The following is a 25,367-nucleotide window of genomic DNA, read 5'->3' as shown; positions in this document are numbered from 1 at the left end:
ACACTAACAAGTCAATCACATCCACGTGGCCTCTATTTTGGTTTAATCTAGATACTAGCATCCACCAAATAAGACGCCAAATATGCCAGCGTGGATAATTTTTTTAAAAATTAAAAGAGTGCCAACGTGGATAATATATATGTTTATAAAGTGAAGATTTTCATTGACACATACGTCATTTAATTTGTCATTACCACTTATGTTGTGTTTCGACTTTCTATGCGATTCAAGTGATAATCTAGTTTAGCATTTGATGTTTGGTTGCGATTACCATAGATATAGAATAGAAAGCTATTCGTTCGGGAAAAAAATAGAGGGCTATTATATTAAAAGGTATTGTAGTAAATAGTCATTAGTGAATATTGATTTTCAAATTAGAGTTGATAAAGACCACATCACTTTCATGGTTACTATGTCACATTTTCAAAGTAGCAGAATACATAACAAAAACGGAATGAATGATTACTATCTCACAATGATACTAATTAATAATTGTGAAATCTCGCCCCCTCTTTCTCACATATATTCTTCGCCTCGGCCATGGCTAGGGTAGGCCAAAGTTCTCCACCAAGGCCCCCTAGCGGGGCTTAGGTTTTTGCCCATGCCCTTAGTCGGGCCTAGGTCTCCGCCCTGATCCAGTGTCGGGCCTGAGTCTCAGCCAAAGGCCCTGGTCAGCATCCATCTCTGCCCTACATGAGCTCCTTTCCCAATATGGCTCCGAGCCATCAATGGACCTCCCTTCGACCACAAATGGTTCACATGACCACCAAAACTGCCATAGCACTTTCAAAACACTATAAATACCATTCTTCCCACCCTTTAGAATTAGGTTAAAAAATTCACAAGAAAACCCATGCCAAACCACTCTCACATAATAAAGAAACACAAAAGAGGAACAATATTTTTCTTCTTTTCTCTCCAGAAATGAAGAAGAAACGTCTCCTCTCTCTCACGCAATCAATAGAAACTCTATCACCCCAAAACACAAAAGAGGAATAATTATCTTCATTTCTTTGTAAAATTGAAGGATAACTACTCTCTGCCTCTCTCTTTACATCTTCTCCAACGTACAAAGGCTAGAACTATGCTCCCTCTAATAAAATGTCCAATAATTTGAGAAATCTAATTTTCATGTTCATCACTTAGTAAGATGAACATATACACTCTCTCTATCTTTTATATCCATTTCAATCCAGGAAAAGGAACAACATGGAGGCCCATCACCACCACCGACTCGATTGAGCTTTCTAGAGGACCGTCGAAGGGCCTAGTCATTCGGGTCCAACCCTAGCTCGCTACGAATTTCTTGCTCTCGAAGAAGGCCAAATCCCCCATCTTTTTCCTTGTTACTTTTCTCAAGGACCGTTAGAGTTAGACGACCATTCGTCTTGGGACTGACAAGAAAAATGACTACCAACACTTCACCTTGACACGGGGGCTCGTAAATGTTACCCGGAAAATTACTTTAACATTTTTGCGCTAGAATGAGAGATTTCGAGAACAACCACACGAATTTTCCGCTGGCCACTATTTTCTCTCTGTGAGGAAAACTCAATACTCCATCGAAGGGATCCTCAAGAACTGCGTAACCTCAATGGGAAATTTCTACGTCGACGAGCCATATTCTCGCCTCGATAAGCCATGCCTCTGTTCGTAGTATTTTTTCAATTAATCAAAGAATTTTGAAAAACTTTTTATACGAGTTCATGAAGCTCGTAACGAAAAATTACCAAATACGCCATTTTCGTGTTTAATGTGGAAAATTACCACCACCTCCTTGGAGAAAAAGAGAGCCACCACCTCTAAAAAAAGAACAAGAAGCGACAAGTACTCAATGCAGTACTTGAAAAATGAATTTCCCTACCGAGCAAGGAGTCGAGGAAGCTCAAGGTACTCAGGCCCTCGCAAGATGTTGCTACACCGACTACCTCAAAGAAAGTCAAGGCCGACATTTTTTTGGGTAATGTTGGTCAGCACAGATTTCGATCCACGTCTACTGAGCCGATGAGCAATTGGACTAGGAGACGAAGTGGATGAGGTCATCTCAGATCCGAGGCACACAGAGAAGAAGTCCAGAGTCAAAAATTACCTAGAATCAGGTACCAAAAATGACATCATTTCTCTTCTTTCTAATAACTTAGACATCTTTGCATGATCTCAAGCCGATATGATAGGGATAGATCCTGAGCTAGCATGTCATAGGCTGAATATAGATACAAAAGAAAAACCCATTAGGCAAAAAAGAAGAGCATTAAACAATGAAAAATATACTGCTTTGAAAGAAGAAGTGGATAAGCTAATTTCGAATAGATCGATCGGGAAAACTAAATATCTGACCTAGGTAGCCAATAAGAAATCAAATGGCAAATGGAAAACTTGCATAGATTTCACAGGTCTAAATAAAGTTTACCCTAAAGATAGTTTCCCCATGTCGATGATAGACTAATTGGTCGACGCCACGACAAGGCACAGACTTCTTAGTTTTATGTATGCATATTCAGGCTGTAACCAAATGACCATGTATGATCCCGACCAAGATCACACAACATTCATAATGGATCGATGGCTATACTATTACATAGTGATGCCCTTAGAACTAAAGAACGCCGGAGCAACATATCAAAGATTAGTATATAGGATGTTCGCTGACCTTCTCGAGATCACGATGGAAGCATACATCGATGACCTATTAGTCAAAAGTTGAAAAATATGTGAACATACTGAGAATCTAAAAAGATGTTTCTATATATCACAACAATTTCACATGAAGTTTAATCCTTTAAAATGCACTTTCAACATTTCTGCACGAAAATTTTTAGGTTTCATTGTCCAAGAAAGAGGGATCAGGGTAAACCCCGACAAGATAACAACACTCCTGGATAAGAAGTCGCCCCGAAACATTAAGGAGGTACAAAAGTTGAGCGGCTGCATTGCAACTTTAAGTCGTTTCATATCCAGGTCAACTTATCGGAGCGTTCATTTCTTCAACGCCTTAAGAGGGTCAATTTTTTTTTAATGGAGCGAGCAATGCAACCAAGATTTCTAGGCATTAAAAGAACACCTCAGCTGGCCCCTAACCTTAAGAAAGGTTCAAGACGGAGAGCCCCTAGAAATCTACATGGAGGTCTCATAACACGCAGTAAGCTCGGCGCTCATCAAGATTGAGGGAAAACATCAACTACCAGTATATTATACCTCGAGGCGGCTAAATGATGCCGAGGAAAGATATCTAGAGCTTGAAAAGTTGGCCTTCACTCTTGTCACAACTTCTTGGAAGTTAAAACATCAATGTGCTCACAAATTTCTCACTCCGCCAAGTACTACAAAAGTTGGACGTCTCAGGAAGACTCATGAAGTGGACTATTGATCTGACTCAATATGACATACAATTTAAGCCCAGACCTTCCATCAAAGGCCAAACAGTGGTAAAATTCATAGCCGAGTTCACATATCAGCCCATGGAGTATCCAACATGAAATGCATGTAGATGGATAAGCTAATGTAAAAGGGGCGGGAGTCGAAATCACATTCTCGGAACCAGACGGTCATAAGGTAATATTTGCTTTAAAATTCACTTTCAATGCGTCGAATAATGAACCCGAGTACGAGGCTATGATACATGGTCTCTAGATTGCTAAAATTTAGAAATGAAAAATTAAAAAAACTACTCGAACTCCCAGCTCATAATTAATCAAATAAAAAACGAATTTCACGCAAAAGTCGAAAAGATGTCGCTTTACGATAAAAAAGATCAAAACCTCATCAAGGAGTTTGAGTTATGCTAGATTACCCAAATCCTGAGAGCCATGAACGAAGAGACCGATGCATTGGCAAAGCTTGCCACTCAAAGCTCCACCTCAGACTCCATACCGGTCATCTAGGTACAATACTCGAGCATAGAGGAAGACGACTTAGTGTTTCAGATAGGAAGAGAAAAGTCATGGAAGAATCCGATCAAAAAATATATGAAAAATGGCACACTAATGGATGACAAAGGAGAAACCCGATCACTCAAGTTTCGATCTGCGTGATATGCAGTGGATGAGGATACCCTCTACAAAAGAGGCTTGACAAGTCCGCTCCTCAGGTGTCTTGACAAAAATGAAGCATAGTATACACTCCGAGAAATCCATGAAGGAATTTGTGGAAGCCACATCGGAGCTAAGGCGCTAGCTTAGAAAATCCTCAGACAAGGCCTATATTGGCCAACCTTGAAAAATGATGCACGGGATATGGTACAAAGATGCACCAAATGCCAGAAAAGTTCTCAAAAATTCCGAGACTCCTTCTGTCACCACTCATCTCCTTAACTTTCTCTATGCCATTCGCTGGATGAGGATAGATCTCATCGCAGCATTACCAGCAAGAAAATGAGGATGCAGGTACACCATTGTATTTTTCAAAATGGGTCGCAGTCGATCCATTGAATAAAATAAATGCCTACTGCATTGAAAAATGTGTTGGAAAAATATCATAAGAAGATTCGGATCTCCAATCAAAATGATTCATTTCATATCTTTTGTGAAAAATATGATAATATCAAAGTTTTTTCTACACCAGTCCGATCACACTCCAACGGATTAGTGGAAGCAGTCAACAGAACCATCAAGCACGGTTTGAAGAACAAATTGTACGACCACAAATGAGAATGGGTAGAAATACTTCCAAAAGTGCTATGGTCATACCGAACCACAAGCCACTCCACAATTGGCAAAACACATTTCTCTCTTGTATACGGTTCCGACGCTGTTATTCCGACAGATGTCATAATTTAGACCATCCGAAGAGAAAATTACTTGACAGAAGTAAACATCCAAAACCTAAAAACTAATCTCGATCTACTAGAAAAAAAACTAGAAAAAACTCGACTAAGAAATCTAACTAACCAACAAAGAATTGCTCGGCCCTTTAACAAGTAAGTTCGACCCCGAAGGTTCACGGCTGGTGACAAAATCCTCAGTAAAGTCTTCCTACACACCAAAGTCCCACAAGATGGAGCACTTGGGGCTAATAGGGAAGGGCTATACGTCATCAAAGAAGATTTCGGGAACGTGGCATATCGACTACAAAGTCTGAACGGAGAAGAGGAAAAGAACCCTTGGAACGTCGAGCGCCTCCAAAAATTCTACATTTAAATAGGTCATAAATATTTGTCTTTCCCAAAGCAGCATGGCCGCAAGTTTGTTCTTCCTATACCAAAAACTGGCCTTGGCTGCAGCTTTGTTTGTTTTTCTTGTCATAACTATGTTACAAATCTTAATGAAGATGATATCAATCGTATTATTCCATAGTACGTGCGTTCTATTCATTCAAGAAAGTATTTCATTAAATTCTTTAATTTCAGCTTGTTTTACTGTTTACTTCTTAAAAAAATAAGTAAAACAAGAAGGGTGGAAACTATACCTCGGAACTTCCGATCCGAGTATTGGAATTTTTTTTAAACTTGTTTAGCCCGCTTGCTATCATTTAGATTTTTTAAATTTTTTTTTTTTCGCATCTTGGAATTTTAAATTCCATTTTTTCTAAGTATATTACGTTCACTCTAATTACCTTTATATAGTTTATTCATTATCTGAAACTTTCTCTTAGAATAAAGTAAGACTCTTCGAAACTCCCGATTAAAATAAGAGGTTATATTATCAAAATAAACTTAAAAGTCAAGGCTTGATTATAAAGTTAAATACCGAACAAAATAAGGATCCGCCAATGGATCAATTGTGATAAACTCGAGCGGGTTACAAAAATAATTATTAAAAAAAAAAGAGTCCGATCATGGACCTATTGCTTAAAACCCTTTCAAGTTAATTCAAAAACAAAATACCAAAAAAATACATAAACTTTCTCCAATCTTCATTCTGCCGCCGCCTCAGGCTCCTTCTATGGCACCTCATCGGTAGATTCAAACTCATCATCGGTAGAGTCTGACTGTTTCATTGATTTACGCCGTGAAGTGATCGTTGCGCATATTGTGATACTCCTCGGAGGTTGGTGTTCCTCCACGGCAACAGCCCGAGCAGATAGAAGGTCGGCCTGATGTTTCGCCTCGAGGTCCAAGCGAATCTTTGCCACCTCAGCCCGAGCAACATCTCTCTCCTTTAGGTAGCGATCGTTCTTGCTCCTCAGCAAGTTGAGCTCGATACCAACTGTGGTAGTCAAGCTCACTAAGTTGGCCTAGACCTGTAAACCAAAACCAGGTCAGATGATGATAAGATAAAAGCGAAATACAACGAAAATGAGAATACAAGGATTACTGAGGCCGAAGTCTCGGCAGCAGTGACCAAGCAGTCCACATGCATCTCAATGTCATCAGCTTACAGATGATCATTCAAAAACTTTCACGTCGGCACCAAGTGCTCTTTGACTCCGGAAGGCTCAAAAACCTCTTTTCCACGAGAAGGCTTGGAAGACTCCGCCGCTTTGGTCGGAGCCAAAGTCGCGGATTTAGACGGACGTTGGCGTTTGGGATTACTTAGAACCATGGCAGGAACATATCTCTTCTTCGTCATCTCTGCAAGAAGTCCAAAAAAAACCACATTAGGACGACAATGCTAATATATTCCAATAAGCAAAAGTGAAAAATCACGATCGAATAACACTTACTTGAATAAGGATAACATAAAGGTGGAATGCTCCTCTTCCGACAAATCAAAAATCTCGGAGAGATCTAGGATGTCTTTCTCGACGTATTGAGGTAGAGAACCTGCAATAAAAGACTCAAGTATAAATAAATGCCAAAAGTCGAACATTCAAAGCAAAAGAAAATCCTAGGGAGCAACAAGTTCAAAAAACTCGGAAACAATCGGGCATTGGTCAAAACCATAAGCTCTCTCTACCCAGAAGAAATAGTCCTTCCAATTCTTTTGACTACTGGGAAGGCGCTCCACTGTCTTCTCAGACTCCTGATGAGCACGAGCATAGTACCAGCCATGTTGGTTTGGGACTCGATTTCAGACTATAGAAAGAGAAAAAAATTCCAATCTCGGAGGCGTATCATAAAATTTTTCCCATAAATCCATCATCCCGACAAAGATCTTATAGACGTTGGACACGATCTGGGTTGGAGCACATCCAAGCTTGTTTGGGAACTGGGAAATCAGCGGATGCACATGCAGTCCCCCAATCACTTTTAAAATTGTTTTGTTAAAAGCAACTTTGCTTGGAAGGGGATTGCATGCCCTCTCATGCTCCTCAGGGATTGACAAAATGATATCGTCAGGAATGTCAAATTGCCACTGGATACCCTTGAGATATTTCTCATTGACCCTCGAAGTGGCAGGTCGTGGCCGACCACTGGCCCTCTTTCCTTTCAAATCACTCTTCCTTGGAACTCGTCCCATGAGTATCTATGCCAATACTGCAACAACTAGTCCTGACTTGTTCAAATTTCGGACACGCTCCATGAACAGGCTCCACTCATGTAGCCAGAATAGTCTCATTTCTCGGCAAGGTACTCGGAGGACTCTCGGACCTCGCCACAACGATAGATGTGCCAGACTCTAATGACATTTCTCTGTAATATAGCGAGGAAAGATATAAATCTTGTTCTAGAGCACTTTATTCATGAGCTCGGGATGTAATGGAGGCCGATGATACACTTCAGATAGGGCATTCGCAAAAGCACCGGGAAAATATCCCGGGGTCAGGATCCGTCCTTCGAACTACTCGAGGGTCAAATTTTAGGTTTGGACGTGCAAAAACCCCTCATTTCTTAGAAACTACTAATCAAAACTGCGACGCTTAAAAAATGGAAATTATATGGGATCCGAGAATCAAAATTACATATAATTTTTTTTTTATCCGTACGAATTTTCTAAGGAAAACCAAGCAAAGAACCAACAAGCAATGAACATAACGGTAAACTACAAGGAGTAGAAACTTACCCAGATAATTGCATGATGAATACAGGTCACAGATTCGTAGGTTCATAAAAAATCGCGACCGAGAAGCTCAAAGACGAAGCACATGCTCAAAATCCTAGAAAAGGCGAGAAATGATTTTAAAATTCTGAAGAAAGCTATATATACCCGAGATAGACGGTCAAGATTATAGTGTGTCAAAGAAGCCTTGTCAATCAAACGGTAAAGACAAAAGGTCACGATGATTCGAAAGCAAAATGAACAAAATGACGATGTGTCGTTCTCTCGACCTCAATAGGTACAAACAAACCATAGTCGAAATAAATCGGGAAGGAAAATAGTAAAAGTGTTCGAAATATAACTGAATTAAAAATCATACCATATAGTTCCTTACCATTTTTACTAATATACTAAGAAACTGGAAGTGTGCAGTTACTCATATAAATTGCATGAATCTGAACACCTGCTCGGCAGCACCGAGAACAGAAGGAATCCAGCCCCGAGCTCGAGTCAAATAGGCCCGAGAGCTTATGAAGGTTAAGGAACGATCCGTTCATCAGGCAAGAATGAACCCAATCGAGCAAAACTTCGAAGATAAGAGAAACTGATAGGTTAAAGACTAGTCAAAACAAAACAAACACATGTAAATAAATTAAAACCAAAGCAAATGGCACACCTCAACGGTTACATGCCGAGCAAAGAGGAATAACCACCCATTACACACGTACTCGACCCAAAATCCCTATAAATAGAGAAGAAGCTAGTTGAACAAAGGTCGGCACATTTTTACACACACACAAACACTTATCATAAACTTCACTTATCGTTCAGCATCCTCGTTTATTTTATCTCTTTTATTAGATTCGTCTGTATTTCGAGATAATCTTGTGTAAGACGCTCGGAGTTTTCGGAACTGTGTTATCGGAATCAAGTGCTCTTCATGAGACATTTGTTATAATAATTTTGTCTGTCAACAATAATATATATATATATATATATATATGTAGAGAGAGAGAGAGAGAGAGAGAGAGAGAATTATTCAATTGCTAATTACATGATCAAGGAATAGTATTAATTATTTGAATACAAGTACGACAACTAGCACTAATCAACCTTTTAAATTAACATGCAAAACAAAGCAACACTCATAACAATTTTCTTTTCCCCTTCTCTTCTATAAATATTTGCCTCTGTTTCCCAAACCAATTACCAACAATAACTCGAACAGATTTACATCTCCCAAAAAAAATAAAAGATAAAAATGTCTCTTCTCATGAGTCCCTCAACAACTACGGCAACGACGACTAACCCTTCTTCTTCTTCTTCTCCGGCAACTCAACTCGAAACCCAGTCTCTGGTGTTCGACTCAAACCTTCTCCAAAAACAGCACAGCCTCCCAAACCAGTTCGTGTGGCCGAACAGCGACCTGAGCTCCGACCGAGTGACTGACGAGCTCAACGAGCCCCTCGTCGACCTCCGCTCCGACGCCGCGCCGGAGCTAGTCCGCCGGGCGTGCCTCCGCCACGGCTTCTTCCAGGTGATCAACCACGGCGTTGACCAGGAACTCATCCGCGCCGCGCACAGAGAGATGGACGCCATTTTTGGGCTCCCTCTGAGCTCCAAGCTCGCCGCCCGACGCAAGCCCGGCAGCCTCGCCGGCTACTCCGGCGCCCACGCCGACCGCTACTCCACCAAGCTGCCATGGAAGGAGACCTTCTCGTTTCCGTACTTTCAAACTGACGCCGGAAAGGGTTCGGACCAATCCACGGAGGTTGTTGATTACTTCGACTCCGTTCTCGGCCAGGAGTTTGAAACTACCGGGTACGAGTTTACTTTTTTTTTTTTTTTTTTTTTTTTTTTTTTTTTTTTCACTTTCAGTTATATATTTTAACGTGCCTTGTATTAGTAATGATCGAGTAAAAATTAAGTTTTTTTTTTTAGAAATTACATAAATAAGAGTTGATGAGTATAGTCAAACTTAGGTGTCTATATATTACTTTATTAACAGGATAAGTTAAAAAGAGTGATTAATTAATTTAGATCCTTCCAAATTATGTTGAAGTTTGAAAAGATTTTAAAATATGTGGGATATGATATATTCACTAGGATGAAAATTATGTCACATATGTGTTGTTAAAAACTGCACCAACTTTTGGACTATACGTACACTTCATCATAACTTTTTTCAGAATTTTAATTATTCTTGATTAAATTTGATTTTAAATTTTTTTATTAAAATTAATTTTTAAACGAAATCCTAATATATTTTTTTTATTGACATTCGTTAAATTATTTAAAAAACCCTAAAAATACCCTACAAAAAACCTATAATATTAATGTACCTTATACTAGAGATATATATATATATATATATATATATATATATATATATGTGTGTATATTTATAATTTTGTGTAATGATATATTTTTATCAGCAGTATGATGTAAGAGCTGTTGATGTGAGTACAATTTATTTTTTTAGTAAAGTAAATTTTTTATTACTACATTAATCTTGAACACAATTTTTTTATTAGTGAGTAATTAATTAAGATCTTTCCCAATTGATACGTTTAAGTTTAAAAAAGACTAAAGAATATGCGATGATTAGTATATTCAGATGGATGATATTACGTCATAAAGACTAGAGAGTAAGTATGTGATGATTAGTATATTCACATGGACGATATTACGTCATATGTGTTGTTATAAATTGCACTTTGGGACTATATGTATAGATTAGTTATATTATTTAACCTTTTCAAAATATACATGGCTTTCCGTCCATTAAATATGGTATTTCGGTTAATCTTAATTAATTTCACTATTTAATTTTAGTTTAATATTGATTTTAACTGTAATAATTTAAAAAATGATATACATCGGTTAACCTATTTATTATTAGGACTATAAAATACTAAAAATACCCTACAATCCTATTATTGTAATGCGCCTTGTGTTTTGAATTTATATGTATAATAATTAGATCAGGAGAGTATATATATATATATATATATATATATATATATATATATATATTCAACAGTAAGATATTAGAGATGATAATTTGTGTATAATTAGATTTTTTTTTAAATTAATTACTTAATAATACAATAAGTAAAAAATGAGTGATTAATTAATTGAGCTCTTTCGAAACTCATTTGATGAAGTTTGAAAACATGTTACACATAATGTGTTGTTTTGAATTGCATCAATTTTTGGACTATATGTACATATTAGTTTATTAACTTTTCCAAAATGTACACGGTTTTCTTTCCAACGGGCTTTTCCTATAAATGGTTTCTGTCGAGTTATATTTTCTTTTTATGGGAAAATAATCACATGACATCTTACTCTGGTGTACAGTAAATTTTTTTTTTTTTTTTTTTTTTCCCCCCCAAAGAATCTGGTGTACTTCGATGTGGTTTTTTTTTTTTTTTTTCCTTACCATTAATTATTTTTTGTAGTGAAAGTTACCACCAAATTAGCTTAGGTTAGGTATACTGTGTAAGACTACTTATTCCAAGTTCCAACCAAACGACAAATATCACGTGATTGGACTATTTGGTGAAAGATGTTTTAACTGCTTTTACCTGGAAAATTGGCCCCATTTGGATTACATATTTCTGGACATGACTTGGGTCTTGATTCATTTCTTTATTTCTATCTTTATGTTTTTCGTAAGAGACAAATCATTCCCCCACTATCAAGTCCGACCCGCTTGTGGCTAGGCTGTTCCACAGTCCACTACAATATTAATCAATCAATGCGACAAATATATATTGTTAATTCATGATAATAATAATGAATAACTCGTAAACAAATGGGGACATTTTCCCAAACCATTAACCTAGTAATACCCTAATTTACATATATAGAGATTGGACACCTATCACGTGCTAAATGAATTAATAGCCTACATTAAATCATTCAGATAACTTGTGAACAAAAGAAAGATTATGAATGCTTTAATAATGAATTAATAGCCTATATTAAAGCATATGGAAAATTTCAACAGGAGGGTTTACCAAAAGTATTGCAAGGCAATGAGGGAATTGTCTTTGGTGATAATGGAAGTGTTGGGGGTGAGTTTGGGAGTGGATAGGCTCTTCTTCAGGAAGTTTTTCGAAGATAGCCACTCAATAATGAGATGCAATTTCTATCCGCCTTGCAACAACTCGGGCCTCACTCTCGGGACCGGGCCCCACTCTGACCCGACCTCGTTGACCATTCTTCACCAAGACCAAGTCGGAGGCCTCGAGGTCTTTGTCAACAACAAATGGAACTCCGTCCGCCCTAGGGCCGATGCTCTAGTCGTCAACATCGGCGACACTTTTGTGGTAATTCAAATACTTCAAATTGCATTCAAAAATTTTACATTTTGTATTATTATTATTACTTAAAACCATTTCCAGTGACTATAAAATTATGTTCATGTAGCATTTCAATCATAGATTAATTTTACTTACTATTATATGACCATCTCTACCTATAAAACTATGTTCATAAAGTATTTGATGAAAGGGGTACTATGTTGCAAATACATGATTCATCGCTGTTTAAAAAAAATAAATACAAAGTCATCAAACGTTTATGCGGAATATTGTCTCTCATTAAACACATAGACCAATAATATCATGGTTAAATAATTTACGTACTGTACTTTGATTATAATACGTCATCATACATTTACGCTAGCTATGAAAAAAAAGAGTTACGGATTAATATATAATATATTTCTCATCTTCCTGATGATCAATGTAGTGTTTGATGAAAGTATACTCTGGATCATATATAATCATATCATATATTTTGTTGCATTGGGCACAGTCAAATATACAAATCATGATAAAGAAAAAAAAATGAATAAATGTGAAAAAATATGGTCATGGTACGTACTTGTAGGTCCATGCACTTGTGAATGATTTCAAACTGATGAGATGAGTACTTAACTTTTATACTTTATAAAGCATTGAAAAGACTAAGTGATAAGTAATCACATATGTACAGTTGATGAACTCAAGTTAATTAGAGACTGTAGATGTTTAGAAAAAGATGAACAAAGGGTTTTACGAACGACAAAAATATTATGTCTTAAACTGATTCCCATCTCATTATGTCGTTTTTTGGCGCTTTTTGAATAGCTTATAGATATCCTCTACTTACTTTTTCTTGCTACAAGGACTTGCATATATGTTTCCATTTAGCTATTGGCTCTTTCTGAGTTGTAAATAGTATTTCTCAGATTTATTGTTGTTTTATTTTCTCTCCGCAACATTTTAGAAAAGGCTATATAAGAGATAGCCTGATCTTGTTTTTTTTTTTTTTGGAGTTTACTCTCATCAGTGCGATGACACAAATCATCTTTATTTCATGTAAACAAAATAATTAAATCAAATCAATCAAAAAGTTAATGAAATGAGCAAATTAATACATATAATAACTCAGTTGTAAAGAAAAATACTTGACTCAGGGTTTTTTTTTTTTAAACCTAAATAATCACCTTGCCGCCAAATAAAAAAATAATAAAAGTTAATTTAGCAAAATAGTCAATTTAAACGTTGAGAATTACTAAATAGCCAAGATTCGGTAAATATTAAGTAAATAACCAATTTTATATATTTACAAACGTAAATAATCACTGCCATATTAAGTCACGTCATCATTTATGGTTATTTACTTAATATTTACCAAACTTTGATTATTTAGCATTATCAAACGTTTAAGATGACTATTTTTTTAATTTTTTTAAATTATATAATATGATGTGACGTGCTTGAAGTAAACGTTTCGTTTTTACCATCACCGGTAACTATTAAATGATACATTAAATAGCATACACATCAAGGCCGCTTTTTACTCATTTTTATTCATCTAAAAGTACTTCAAAATTAGGTCAACTATTCATTTATGTTTAACGATCGTCTATAATCTTTTTTAACAGTTCAAAATTATAATATATGTATGCACAGGCTTTGTCAAACGGGAGGTACAAGAGTTGCTTACACAGAGCAGTGGTGAACCGGGAAAGAATTCGAAGGTCATTGGTGTTCTTTGTGAGCCCAAGAGAGGACAGAGTGGTGAGACCACCAAAAGACCTCGTTTCATGCAGCCAAAGGGTGTACCCTGATTTCACGTGGTCTGATTTGTTGCACTTCACTCAAAACCACTACAGAGCTGACGTGTCCACTCTCCAGACCTTCATCCATTGGCTCCGAACCTCCAAACCCTCCTCCCACGCCTCTACCTAATAATAATAATAATAATAATAATGGATCCTCTCTTTCTCTTCTATTATTGTTGCAATTATATGTATATCTAGTACTTCAACGTCCTACTACCACGTTTGTGCTGTCTATGGCCATAATAGTCCAATCTCATGTTACAACCTAGTTTCTCCGTTTTAGGCTCTTCTCACTTTGTCACCTTCATTTTGCATAGTTTAATTTTTTTTTGTTTTTTTTTTTGCACTGTTTCATTTTTGTCTTTATAATAAGAATATTGTTTTTTTTTTTTTTTTTGGGAAATAGTGATAAGAATATTGTTAGCTCTATATAATACATATCTATGTGGTCAAATCGAATGTGATGTTCTAAGGTTGAGAAAATAATAAAATGAATTCCTCTCTATGAACGCTAATTATAATAACATATTCTGGGATGAAACTCTATGCTGTTTAATATTCCCTAGCTTAAGTTATAAACTATGAGCAAAGCGGTCCGTGTTAAACCACCTCCAAATCCAAAATAATAATCAGGTACGTAAATCCTTTTTGAATGAATTTTATTGATAAATAATCAAATTAATTACGACGCTGTAATTTCGAGTCATATATAATGGACTAATAATATTAAGTCATTATACTTATATGATATATGTATTGGAAAAGAAATTAAGAGAGATTTTACTAGGGTTTTTGAAAGATATAGTATTGATTGCTTTCTATTAAAGAGCTGTGACTGTACTGGCCCCTGAACTTTTAAAATTATAATTTGTACTCTAAACTTAAAGAAAAAAAATATATATTTATATGGAGCAAAATTATATGAATCTTTTGTTTTCAATTTTACCACTTTAATTTTTAATTTTTTTTTTTTATCCATGAATGTAATTCTCAGTCCGCCACTTCAATTCCTGATGGCTGCTATATTTTGTTTGCACAATTATTGCTGCTAAACTATGTTCATACTTTGTAGGCGAAGTATTAATAATTGTTTGGAAGTGGAGTACTGTTTGGCGTTTGATTTTATTGGAGAGGACAAGAGAAGATATAATTATCTTTATGGCCAAAACAAATTGGTCTCAAACATGTCTCCTTTCTTTTAAGTCTATCCAAAACATATCTGTGATCATATCTAAATCAGATATGTGATAGGTGAAAAATGATTCACGGCAAAAGGAAATTACAAATTCAAAGATACTAGAATAAACTCCAGCTGGATAATGTTTTGGGAACATCAACAGCATAAAATATAAAATAAAACTTGATGGTGAGAGGGTTTTTAACCAAGTCCTTGGCCTTTTCTTGTGACTGAAGTCTTGTATGTTGGATTTGATCGTAATGGCCACGGGTAAGCATTTCACAACATTAAAAACCACTAAACTGTATTATAGCATGTCCAACTAAAAAAAAAGTCCTCATATTGCAATTACAACAATAAATCAAAATCTAATTTAATATTTCATGGGTTCAAAACGCTCCTAGACCCTGGAGCTTATATGGTTCCTAAAAACACCGCATTGTGTACGACAAATTTTGAAATCCGTAGTACAACCTTATAATTCATGATCTTGCACGACGGAGTTTATATGTAAAAATTGACGAGTTTAAATTTTTAAGTGATCCCCGTTGCAGCGGGACACGCTTGTATGATAATTTCACAAGTGTCGTACAAGAATTAGACATTATATGCCTCCCGACGCGGCAAGCTTATATTCTTCCATGGCCAAAATGACAAAGTTGTCAATATATATATAATATATATATATATATATATATATTGTTCGGTAAATTTCATAGATGATATCGAGGTTGGTTTTGCGCCCGTTTTGATATTCTAAGAAACTCTAATAATGAGCAAAAGAAAAACGGGAAAACAATCGCAAAGCATCGTATAATTAATTTCATTTAATTATAATAGTATGATTTTTCTCTGCGTCTTTCAAGCTTATATATTTAATTTCATTTGATCTCGTACAAGATTCCTACGTGGTGTTGAATAAGAAAATAGACAACAAGGAAAGAGAAGATTTGAGAGTAGAGAGAGATAGAGATTTGAGATAACTGAATTGAGATTGAACGAATCTAGTCTAAATCAGGAATGAATTCTCATTAGTCTGATCGTCGTTACAAACAATGTTATATATGGTTACAAGTAAAGCCTTAGCGTGCAAGTAACGTAAACTAAGTAACAAACTAGTAACAGAATAACTGCCTACTGCTGACTAGGCTTGTACACGTGGACTCTCGACTACGTGGACTCTCGACTTATGTTCACACGCCCCCGTGAACTGGACGGCCGTCGTGAAGACCAAGTCTGGTGCAGAGCATGTGAAAGCGACTTTCAGGAAGCGGTTTGGTGAAGAGATCGGCGAGTTGATCCTCAGTAGGGATGAAGCGAATCTCAACAGCTTTGGTGGACACCAAGTCACGAATGAAATGAACATCGACCTCTATATGCTTGGTGCGCTCATGGTACACAGGGTTTGAAGCTAACGAGCCAGCACCTTGGTTGTCACACCAGATGACTGCAGTAGGGGATGAGAGAGGGACGTGCAGCTCATTGAGAAGAGATGAAAGCCAGAGAATCTCGGTCGAGGTCTGAGCCAGTGCGCAATATTCAGACTCAGCACTGGAGCGAGAGACAACCTTTTGTTTGCGAGCCGACCAAACAACAAGATTGCCACCAAAGATGACTACATAGCCTGATGTGGACCGGCGATCATCAGGGCAGCCAGCATAATCAGCATCAAAGAAAGCTTCAAGGCACATGCGTGTTGAGGGAGTGAAAGACAAACCAACGTCCAGGGTGCCTTGGACATAACGCAGAACACGCTTACATGTCTTCCAATGAGCTGAGGTTGGAGCTTTCAAGTACTGACTGAGCTTGTTCACAGCAAAGGAGATGTCAGGTCTGGTCAGAGTCAGATACTGAAGTCCACATATGAGGCTTCGATAGGCCGTGATAGATTCACACTCAGGACTACCATCAGCAGCCACAAGCGATTTTGAGGACAGCATAAGTGTGGGGCAAGGTTTGCATGTTGTCATGTTGGCACGTGCAATGAGAGCTTGAGCATACTTGGATTGAGTGAGTCGAAGGCCAGACTGATCTCGTTTGGATTCAAAACCAAGGAAGTGGCTCGTGGACCTGAGGGAGCCAAGAGACTTGAGAGCAAAAACACCATTTAGGTCACTTATGACTTGCTCAATCACAGTGTTATCACTTCCTGTTATCAGTATATCATCAACATAAACCAGCAGATAAAGGACTACCTTGTCCGTGAAGTAATAGAATAGAGATGTGTCTGACTTGCTGTTTTGGAATCCCCAGCTGAGCAGATAGTCTCGAAGCTTGTCATACCAAGCCCTTGGAGCTTGTTTAAGACCATATAGTGCCTTGAGCAGTTTGCATACATGAGTTGGCCGTGACTGATCAGTGAATCATGCTGGTTGATACATATAAACAGTCTCATGTAAATCGCCATTTAAGAAGGCATTATTGACATCAATTTGTTGAATGTCCCAGTTATTCGAGACAGCTAAGGTTAGAATCACACGAACTGTAGGCTGTTTGATCACAGGACTGAAAGTCTCAAAGTAATCAATGCCTTCAGTCTGCTGAAAACCTTTAGCGACCAATCGAGCCTTGAACTTGTTGACTGATCCATCTGGTTTGAATTTGACCTTGAAGACCCATTGTTGTCCACTACAGACATGTGTGGTGAGGCATGGACTAGTACCCAGGTGTTGTTATTGGATAGTGCATGAAGTTCCTCATCCATGGCAGCTTTCCACTTGGGATCAGCAATAGCATCTGGGACTGTGGTAGGAGTGTCTAGAGAATCTGGGATAGGAGCTGGAATGAGTGCTTGGAAGGCTTTTGGTTTGAATATTGATGCTTTGGCTCTAGTGATCATAGGATGAGTGGAGTTTTCAGAGGCTCTAAAGATGGGAGGGATGGTTGGTGGCTGATAGAGAATGAGCTCTCTGTTGGTGTTTGAGGATAGGTCAGGGTCATCAAGATCTACATGGATTGAAGTTTGAGAGGTGTAGGTTGTTTGTGACTCAGGGGGCAATGGTGTTTCTGATGCATCTTGGTTTGTGTGTGATATCTGCTGACTTGGAGGGGGTGGTGTATAGGTGGGATATTGAGTGGTCAGTGATGGTGTGGGTATGGGGATTTGAACAGGATAGTTGTGGTTATTGGTATTTGTAGTAGGTTTGAGTTGGAGCTGTGGGAATCCTAGTGAGTAAGGGTAGCAGGTTTCATCAAAAACTACACTGCTTCCTATATACACACGTCCAGATTTGTGTAAGCATTTATATCCCTTGTGTTTGTCACTATAGCCAATAAAAACACACTGATCTGACCTGAAAGCCAACTTATGATTGTTGTAGTCTCTGAGATGAGGATAACATGCACAGCCATATATCTTCAGAGTGTTGATGTTGAACTGCTTGTGATGCACTAGCTCATAGGGAGTTTTGCAGCACTGAAGATGGTAGGCGATTGAGCAGAAATACAGCTGTTGAGAAGGCATTCCACCAGTGCTGAAGTGGCATTGAGCTTTCAGAGAGTAAGGTCAGTCCGAGCTCCACTATAAGTCTGTGTTTGCGCTCAACTCTTCCATTTTGAGGGTGAGTATGTGGACAGGGATGCCTGAACTGTATGCCAAGTTGTGTCAGCACTGATGAAAGGGATCTGAATTCTCCACCCCAGTCAGTTTGCAGGCATTTCAGTTTGGTTGAGAACTGTCTTTCAGCTAGTGTCAGAAAGTTGAGGAAGGCCTGCTTGGCATCAGCTTTTGTTTTCAGTGGATAAATCCAGGTATATCTTGTGCAGTCATCTACTACAGCCAGATAGTACTTGTATCCCTCAACAGATACCATTGGAGCTGGACCCCAGAGATCAGCATGAACCAGTTCTAAGACCTGTTGTGCATGTGAGTTTGATCTTGGATATGACAGATGATGAGACTTTCCAATATGACATGCTTTGCAAAAATCTGTATCTTTAACTTTGCAAATTGGAATTCCAGTCTGTTTTATTACATGATCAAACACTTTTAGACAGGGATGTCCTAGCCTCTTGTGCCATAGATTTGCTGCACTATTATTTGACTCCTTACTAGTTTGACTATCAGTACAAGGACTAGTTTCAGGATGACATATAACAGTATCTGCACTATCTATGATTTCAGCTACATTGCCTTGACATCTTGAACAGTTCTTCACTGGATGACCTTTGACTTGATTTTCTTCAAGCTTTGACAGATCCAAGCTGTAGAGATCATCCTTGAGAGTACCTGTGAGAAGTACTCGCTTCGAGCTCTTGTCCTTTATCCGACATCCATCACAGTAAAATTCAGCAACCACATCATTATCTCTTGTGAACTTTGAAACACTGACCAAATTATTAGTAATATGTGGAACATGTAGAATGTTTTTCAGTAACAGAGATTTTGCAGAATTAGTAGCAAGTTTTGAGTTACCAATATGCAGTATAGGGATTGAGTTTCCATTACCAACAACCACTTTCTCTTTGCCTTTGTAGCTCTCTGACACGGCAAGATTGTTGCGGTTGGAGGTGATGTGATTGGTAGCACCACTGTCTATGTACCAAGCTTGATCATCAGTCCCATTCTAAGTAGCAACCAAGGTTGTTGGCTCATTCTGAGTAGTCACACTGGTCTGAGAGTTTGGCTGGTATTCATGATCAAAGCGATACCAACACCAGAGGCAAGGTGACCTGTCCGAGCACAGATCTGACACGTTGGACGATTTCCTCTGCCTCCACGGCCTCGATTCATGAGGTTCCATCTCAAAACCAATTGGTAATGAGAGGAGTAACCCATGACCTTTATAAGCTCTTGTTATTTTCCATTCACTTTCGATGTGGGATTCCTAACACGCCCCCTCAAGATGGCGGCTCTTTGCGTTCGCTCATCTTGGGCCGAATCCCAACGATTGGATCGGATACCCGTTTGGGCTTAATGGGCTCTGATACCAAGAGAAGATTTGAGAGTAGAGAGAGAGAGAGAGATTTGAGAGAACTGAATTGAGATTGAACGAATCTAGTCTCAATCAGGAATGAATTCTCATTAGTCTGATCGTCGTTACAAACAATGTTATATATGGTTACAAGTAAAGCCTTAGCGTGCAAGTAATGCAAACTAAGTAACAAACTAGTAACAGAATAACTGCCTACTGCTGACTAGGCTTGTACACGTGGACTCTCGACTTATGTTCACAAGGAAGATGGTTGAGGAATAAAAGCATACACGAGCTAAAACAAGGGTCAACAATCCTTATGACACGATGCTTTTTAAGTCTATTGATGTATCAACATAAGCTATGAACGAAATAACTTTGATATTGTTTCAATATGCTTGATGACATCATAAAGAACTAAAGGAGGAATTTGTGTCAAGATCATATAATCAACAATTCAAGGGCATATAAAGTCGAATATCGAATGTTGATGAAGGTAAAAGAAGTGGATTTATTGGAAACAATGTGCAGCTAGCTCACTATATTGATTTGCACTACAATATGTTGAAAATCCGACGTGATTCTTTGTTGACAAGTCTTGACTAAGTTAAAATTTTAGTCGCAACATTTATAGAATTAGCCAAGCGCAATATTTATTGGGGCTAATCCGTAAATGGTTGGTGTTAAAAAAACCAGGAATACAAGATATACAAAAAAACGAATGGCTACTTCATTTCTAACATAAATAGTGCTCGATTTTTCATCTTTTTTAATCAACTTGCATACTTTGAGAAGATGGAGCTCTTATACAAATATATATATATATATATATATATATATATATATATATATATATAATAAATAAGTGGTCTGCCTAATTCCAAATACAAATAGAAGCAATAGTTATTTTTGTATACATGAAGATGTATGACATACAATGAGAAGTATGCAAATAAAATTTAAAATATATAAAGTATTTGGAGAATAGGATGATCTAAAAAAATCATGTTTTATTCCCAAACTTAATTATTTGTACTTCTAGAGTCCACTTCTTCCCTTTACTACGAGTGAACGGGAAAATGTAAAAACTACTATTAAAGCAGCCCAAGCGAGATTTACTATATATTCATGTGAGTTGTGCCATCAATCTCTTTAAATTAATAATTGTTCACTAATAATAGTAGAAATTTTACCGCGTAGACAAGGGAGGGGGGAGGGTTGATCAATTGATGAACGAATTCAAATACAATTGATACAAATGTTTTAATTAGAAAATTTATAGGAAAACTCACCTTATTATAAAAAAAAAACATAGGACGAAGAAAAACTTTAGAACATATGTAATAAAAAAAAGTCGCAACACATTTTGGGCACAAATGCCTTAGGGCGGCTGATTACCAAATACATGTTTTGACAAAAACTTTTTGCAGTACATGTTAAGAGTTATTCCAAAATATGACTGTTTATAAAGTTTTTTTTTTTTTTTTACCAAAATTCAATAAATGTTATTTTTTTTAATTTCAAAACTATGATTAAGTTTGTCAATAGATATCGATTTATTGTCAATAAATACACTTATTTATTGACAAGATTGTCAATAAATGATCATACTTTTGGAATAAAAATCATTTATTGGATTTTGGTCAAAAACTTTCTACATAGTCATAGTTTTGGAATAATCCCTACATGTTATGAGCAAAAAATTTGGGCTTGACAAATGGGGTATAAATTTGACCAATTGTGCATATCAAAGTTTGAAATTTCATTTTTGACGTCTTTTCGAACCTTCTGATTTACGAAAAACCGACACGTCGATGAAAAATCGAATGAAAAAAATGTGGAGAAAGACAACTGATATGCCATTTTCAAATTTCGTTTTCCATGAAAAACTGACACGCCGATAGAAAACCAAACGAAAATAATGGTTGTGTTTGGTTGAGATTAAAAACCCCTGTTTTTGTTTTTAGAAAAAACTAAACTGCTTATCCGGTGTTTGGTAAAACTGTTTTTACAAAAAACTTCGAAAGCGATTTTAGATTTTGTACATGAGATGAAAAAGCAAGGATTTTTAGCTTTTAAAAAAAGTGTTTTTAAGTTTGCTATATAAATTACTGTTATATCCTCGCACAAAATATTATTCATATATATATATAAATAAGCATATTAATAATTATTATTTAATTATTAAGAACATGTCTATTTTAGTCTTTTTACTATAATATATTTATTTTACCAAACGCTAAATCAGTTTTTGTTATCAGCAATAACTGTTTTATAAACAGTTTACCAAACACCTTGTCAGTTTTTGAAAAAAAACAGTTTTTTTCAAAAACCGAATCTAAAAGCACTTTTTTAAAAAATAAAGTTATGTCAAACGGGGTCAATGTTGATTTTTATATTAAAAATTCTCGATTTATAGATTTTATATTAAAACTATATTATAGGGAATTCCCTTCCGAATTTTTAGGCATTTGAGATCATGAAATTAATACATAATATTATAGGCTACTTTGATGTGGCCCAAAAAAAAAATTGGGCCCATGGATTTGAGACATAAAAAATTTATTAAAAGAAGATAAAAACCCATACATGAGGAAGTTTTTAATTTTGGACACCGTGAGAGCAAAGGGAAGGAAGACAAAGTCTTCACCTGCTCCATCACCTTCTCTCTCGAGCAGAGAGCCACGTAGATAGATAGAATAGAAGAGAACAATAAAATTTCGTCCTGACGCATATGACATATACATTCACACGGCAAAGAGACCAAAAGGATGAATATGAAACTTCATGCTCTCTCTCTGGTTGGAGCCACACAAAAAAAAAAAAAAAAGAGAACAAATTTATTACTCTTCTTCAACACGAGCCCAGCACTGGAAGAAGAGGAAAAAAAAGCTTATTTTACTCCATTCATATACAAACACTCACAAAAGCACAAAAAAGAGAAAAGGGAAAGTCTTCTCTCACACATTTCTCTCCAGCAAAGCAAGACAAAAAACCACAAAAAGGTTTCCTCAAGAAAGACACATGCGTACAGGAAGGAAATTGAAAGTCGCTCAAGCCCTCCGTTTTCTCCGATTTTCTTTGATGTTCGACGAAACAGAAGAGTTTTGTTTTTGCTTTTAATGAAACGAAAAAGACCAGTCGTTTTTCACTCGAGCGACGTGTCGTTTCTCCGAAATTTGAACGAAAAATGGCGGCGAAACAAGAAATGGTCTATTCGTCGGCCGCCAGTTCGGCGCCGGAGAAATTCGCTGGAGATAAACAAAAATATCACTAGTAATAATCAAACTATCCATATAAATGATAACGACTTGTGTTCTAAAAATCACAATTTGTAAATCCCTGATTTTATACTTGTTGATATATGAAAATTATACACTTGATTAAAAAAATGGGCTGATTTTGGCGAAAGCATGTCCAGATGAAAGAAATATTTGTATTGGAGTGAAGTGCTTTAATATAATCTATAAAATATAATAAGTGCAAATCCGAAAACACTGTTCATAAGGTTTTACCCAATTAAAAGAGGACACGTCAGCCACCTCGAATTTACTTTTCACAACTTTTATCCACAGTTTCAATACGAATCGTTTTATTTGTAACCGTGTTTGTACGGTTTCGTTGCAAACATCGCTTCACCTCTTTCTTTCTCGTCTCTTTCTTCTTCGATGCTCCTCGCCGGCAGCGAAACTGTAGCGACTCGAAATTTAAACTTAATGTTGTAAATTAAGTTGATCAAAATGACGAGAAAATTATGGCATTAATTTTCTAAGAATCATTTCCATCATTTTTGGGTTGGAATAACACATTAGTTTAAATATATTAAGGTAAGGAGAAATCTCGGAATGAAAGGAAGGATTTATCGAGTTCATCTCGAGTAATAAATTATTTTTTTGAGGAAATATTCCGGAGATAATTTAAGAAGATAAATTCTCAAAGACGAGAATTATTTTCGAGAAACCTTAAATATATTTGAATTAATCGAGAACGTACGAGAAAATTCTCGGTTTGAAGCTCTAAATTAAATGTTCGTTCAGTTACGGTTGAAGTCACAAAGTTTTGTGACAAGGATGTAATCGTCATGTTTTTCTGGGCTCATTTGAAAGAAAACTTGAGTTCTGGGCCAGTTTAATGGAAAAGGAAAGTACAAGGGGTTTATTTGCAAAAACAATTTGAAGAATTCTTCTACATTCTTCTTCTCCTTTCCTTTTTCTTCTTCTTCGATTCACTTCTTCTCCTCCTCATTTTCGCTCACGCCACCTGCAAAAGAGAGCAGAGAAAAGAAGAAAAAAAAACACCACCGAGAAACCTTATCATCCCGTCCACCATCACCCTTCCCTCATCTTCTTCTTCACTCTTCTTCCTCAGCTCTTCCTCGCGCGACCCAGCCCCGACACCGAGCATCGCCCCGCCGAGGAAAGGAAATCGCCGCGAGCTCACCGTGGCCGCCGCCCGAGAAAGAACCACCGGGATAGAGAGAACACACCCCGGAGAGTCCAAATCCACGAAAGAATTGGGTAAGAAATCAAAACCCAAGATTGATTTTGTGAAATCTAGGGTTTGAAAGTGAATTTGGGATTTTTGAGTTTCTTGAGTGATTTCGGGAAATTAACTGGTTTTGGATATTGATTAGACTCGGTTGGTAATGTTTATTGCTTAAAGTTATGAATTTGAGATGGATTGATTGGAATTTTCTTTGGATTTTTGGACGTGACGTGGTTTGGCCGTGAGTTTTGGCCGTGTGATGTTGATCTGATATTCTGATTTTGGGTAGTTAATGATTCGAGAATGAGAATGAATGTTATGGATTATTGTTTATCTGAGTTGAGTTTCAAGTTTGTATAGGAATTTTGGTTTGATGAATCGTTTGGCTTTCGTTTGTGAGTCTTATTTGTCAAGGGTCTAGGGTCGTCTTAGGCGGGCTACGCAGAGCCCACAACGGCTGGTCGAGACGGCGAGGACGTGGCCGAGAAACGACGGAGCTATAGCGCGAGTGTCGACGAGGCGAGAACGAACAAGACCGGGAGAACGTCGAGTGGATACGGCGTTTCGGTTTTGGCTCGGAGGCTCGCGAAGCATCCGTTTAGGATTAGCGAGTTATTTATTTATTATGTTGTAATTTACAGAGTTAAAGTTATTTTGTACGAATCGGTTCGAGTTAGTACGTTAGTACGTTTTATTTGTTTGAAAGTCGGTTTCGATGCAAGTTGGAAAGAGGAAAAAATAGTAGATTATTCGTTATTATTATTAAGCTCGTTTAAGGATTTTAAGAGTTAAGACTCGATTGTGATTTAACGTTT

General features: G+C 37.0%; 1 protein-coding gene across 1 annotated transcript; it reads left to right on the top strand.

Annotated features, from left to right (window-relative positions):
• The first annotated feature begins 9,016 nt into the window (after positions 1-9,016).
• LOC149391225 (gibberellin 20 oxidase 2-like) lies at positions 9,017-14,432 on the top strand. The gene is made up of 3 exons (XM_089621348.1): positions 9,017-9,677; positions 11,872-12,193; positions 13,826-14,432. The coding sequence occupies exons 1-3, from the start codon at positions 9,118-9,120 to the stop codon at positions 14,102-14,104; spliced, it is 1,161 nt and encodes a 386-aa protein (XP_089477474.1). The 5' UTR covers positions 9,017-9,117; the 3' UTR covers positions 14,105-14,432.
• Positions 14,433-25,367: the final 10,935 nt, after the last annotated feature.

Source organism: Urtica dioica, chromosome 7, assembly GCF_054948205.1.
Source record: "Urtica dioica subsp. dioica isolate 48M chromosome 7, U.dioica_male_clone48M_v1_H2, whole genome shotgun sequence".
In the NCBI taxonomy this organism is placed as follows: Eukaryota; Viridiplantae; Streptophyta; class Magnoliopsida; order Rosales; family Urticaceae; genus Urtica; species Urtica dioica.
Note: the sequence above shows the minus strand (reverse complement) of the source record. Positions and strands in the feature narration are given on the sequence as shown.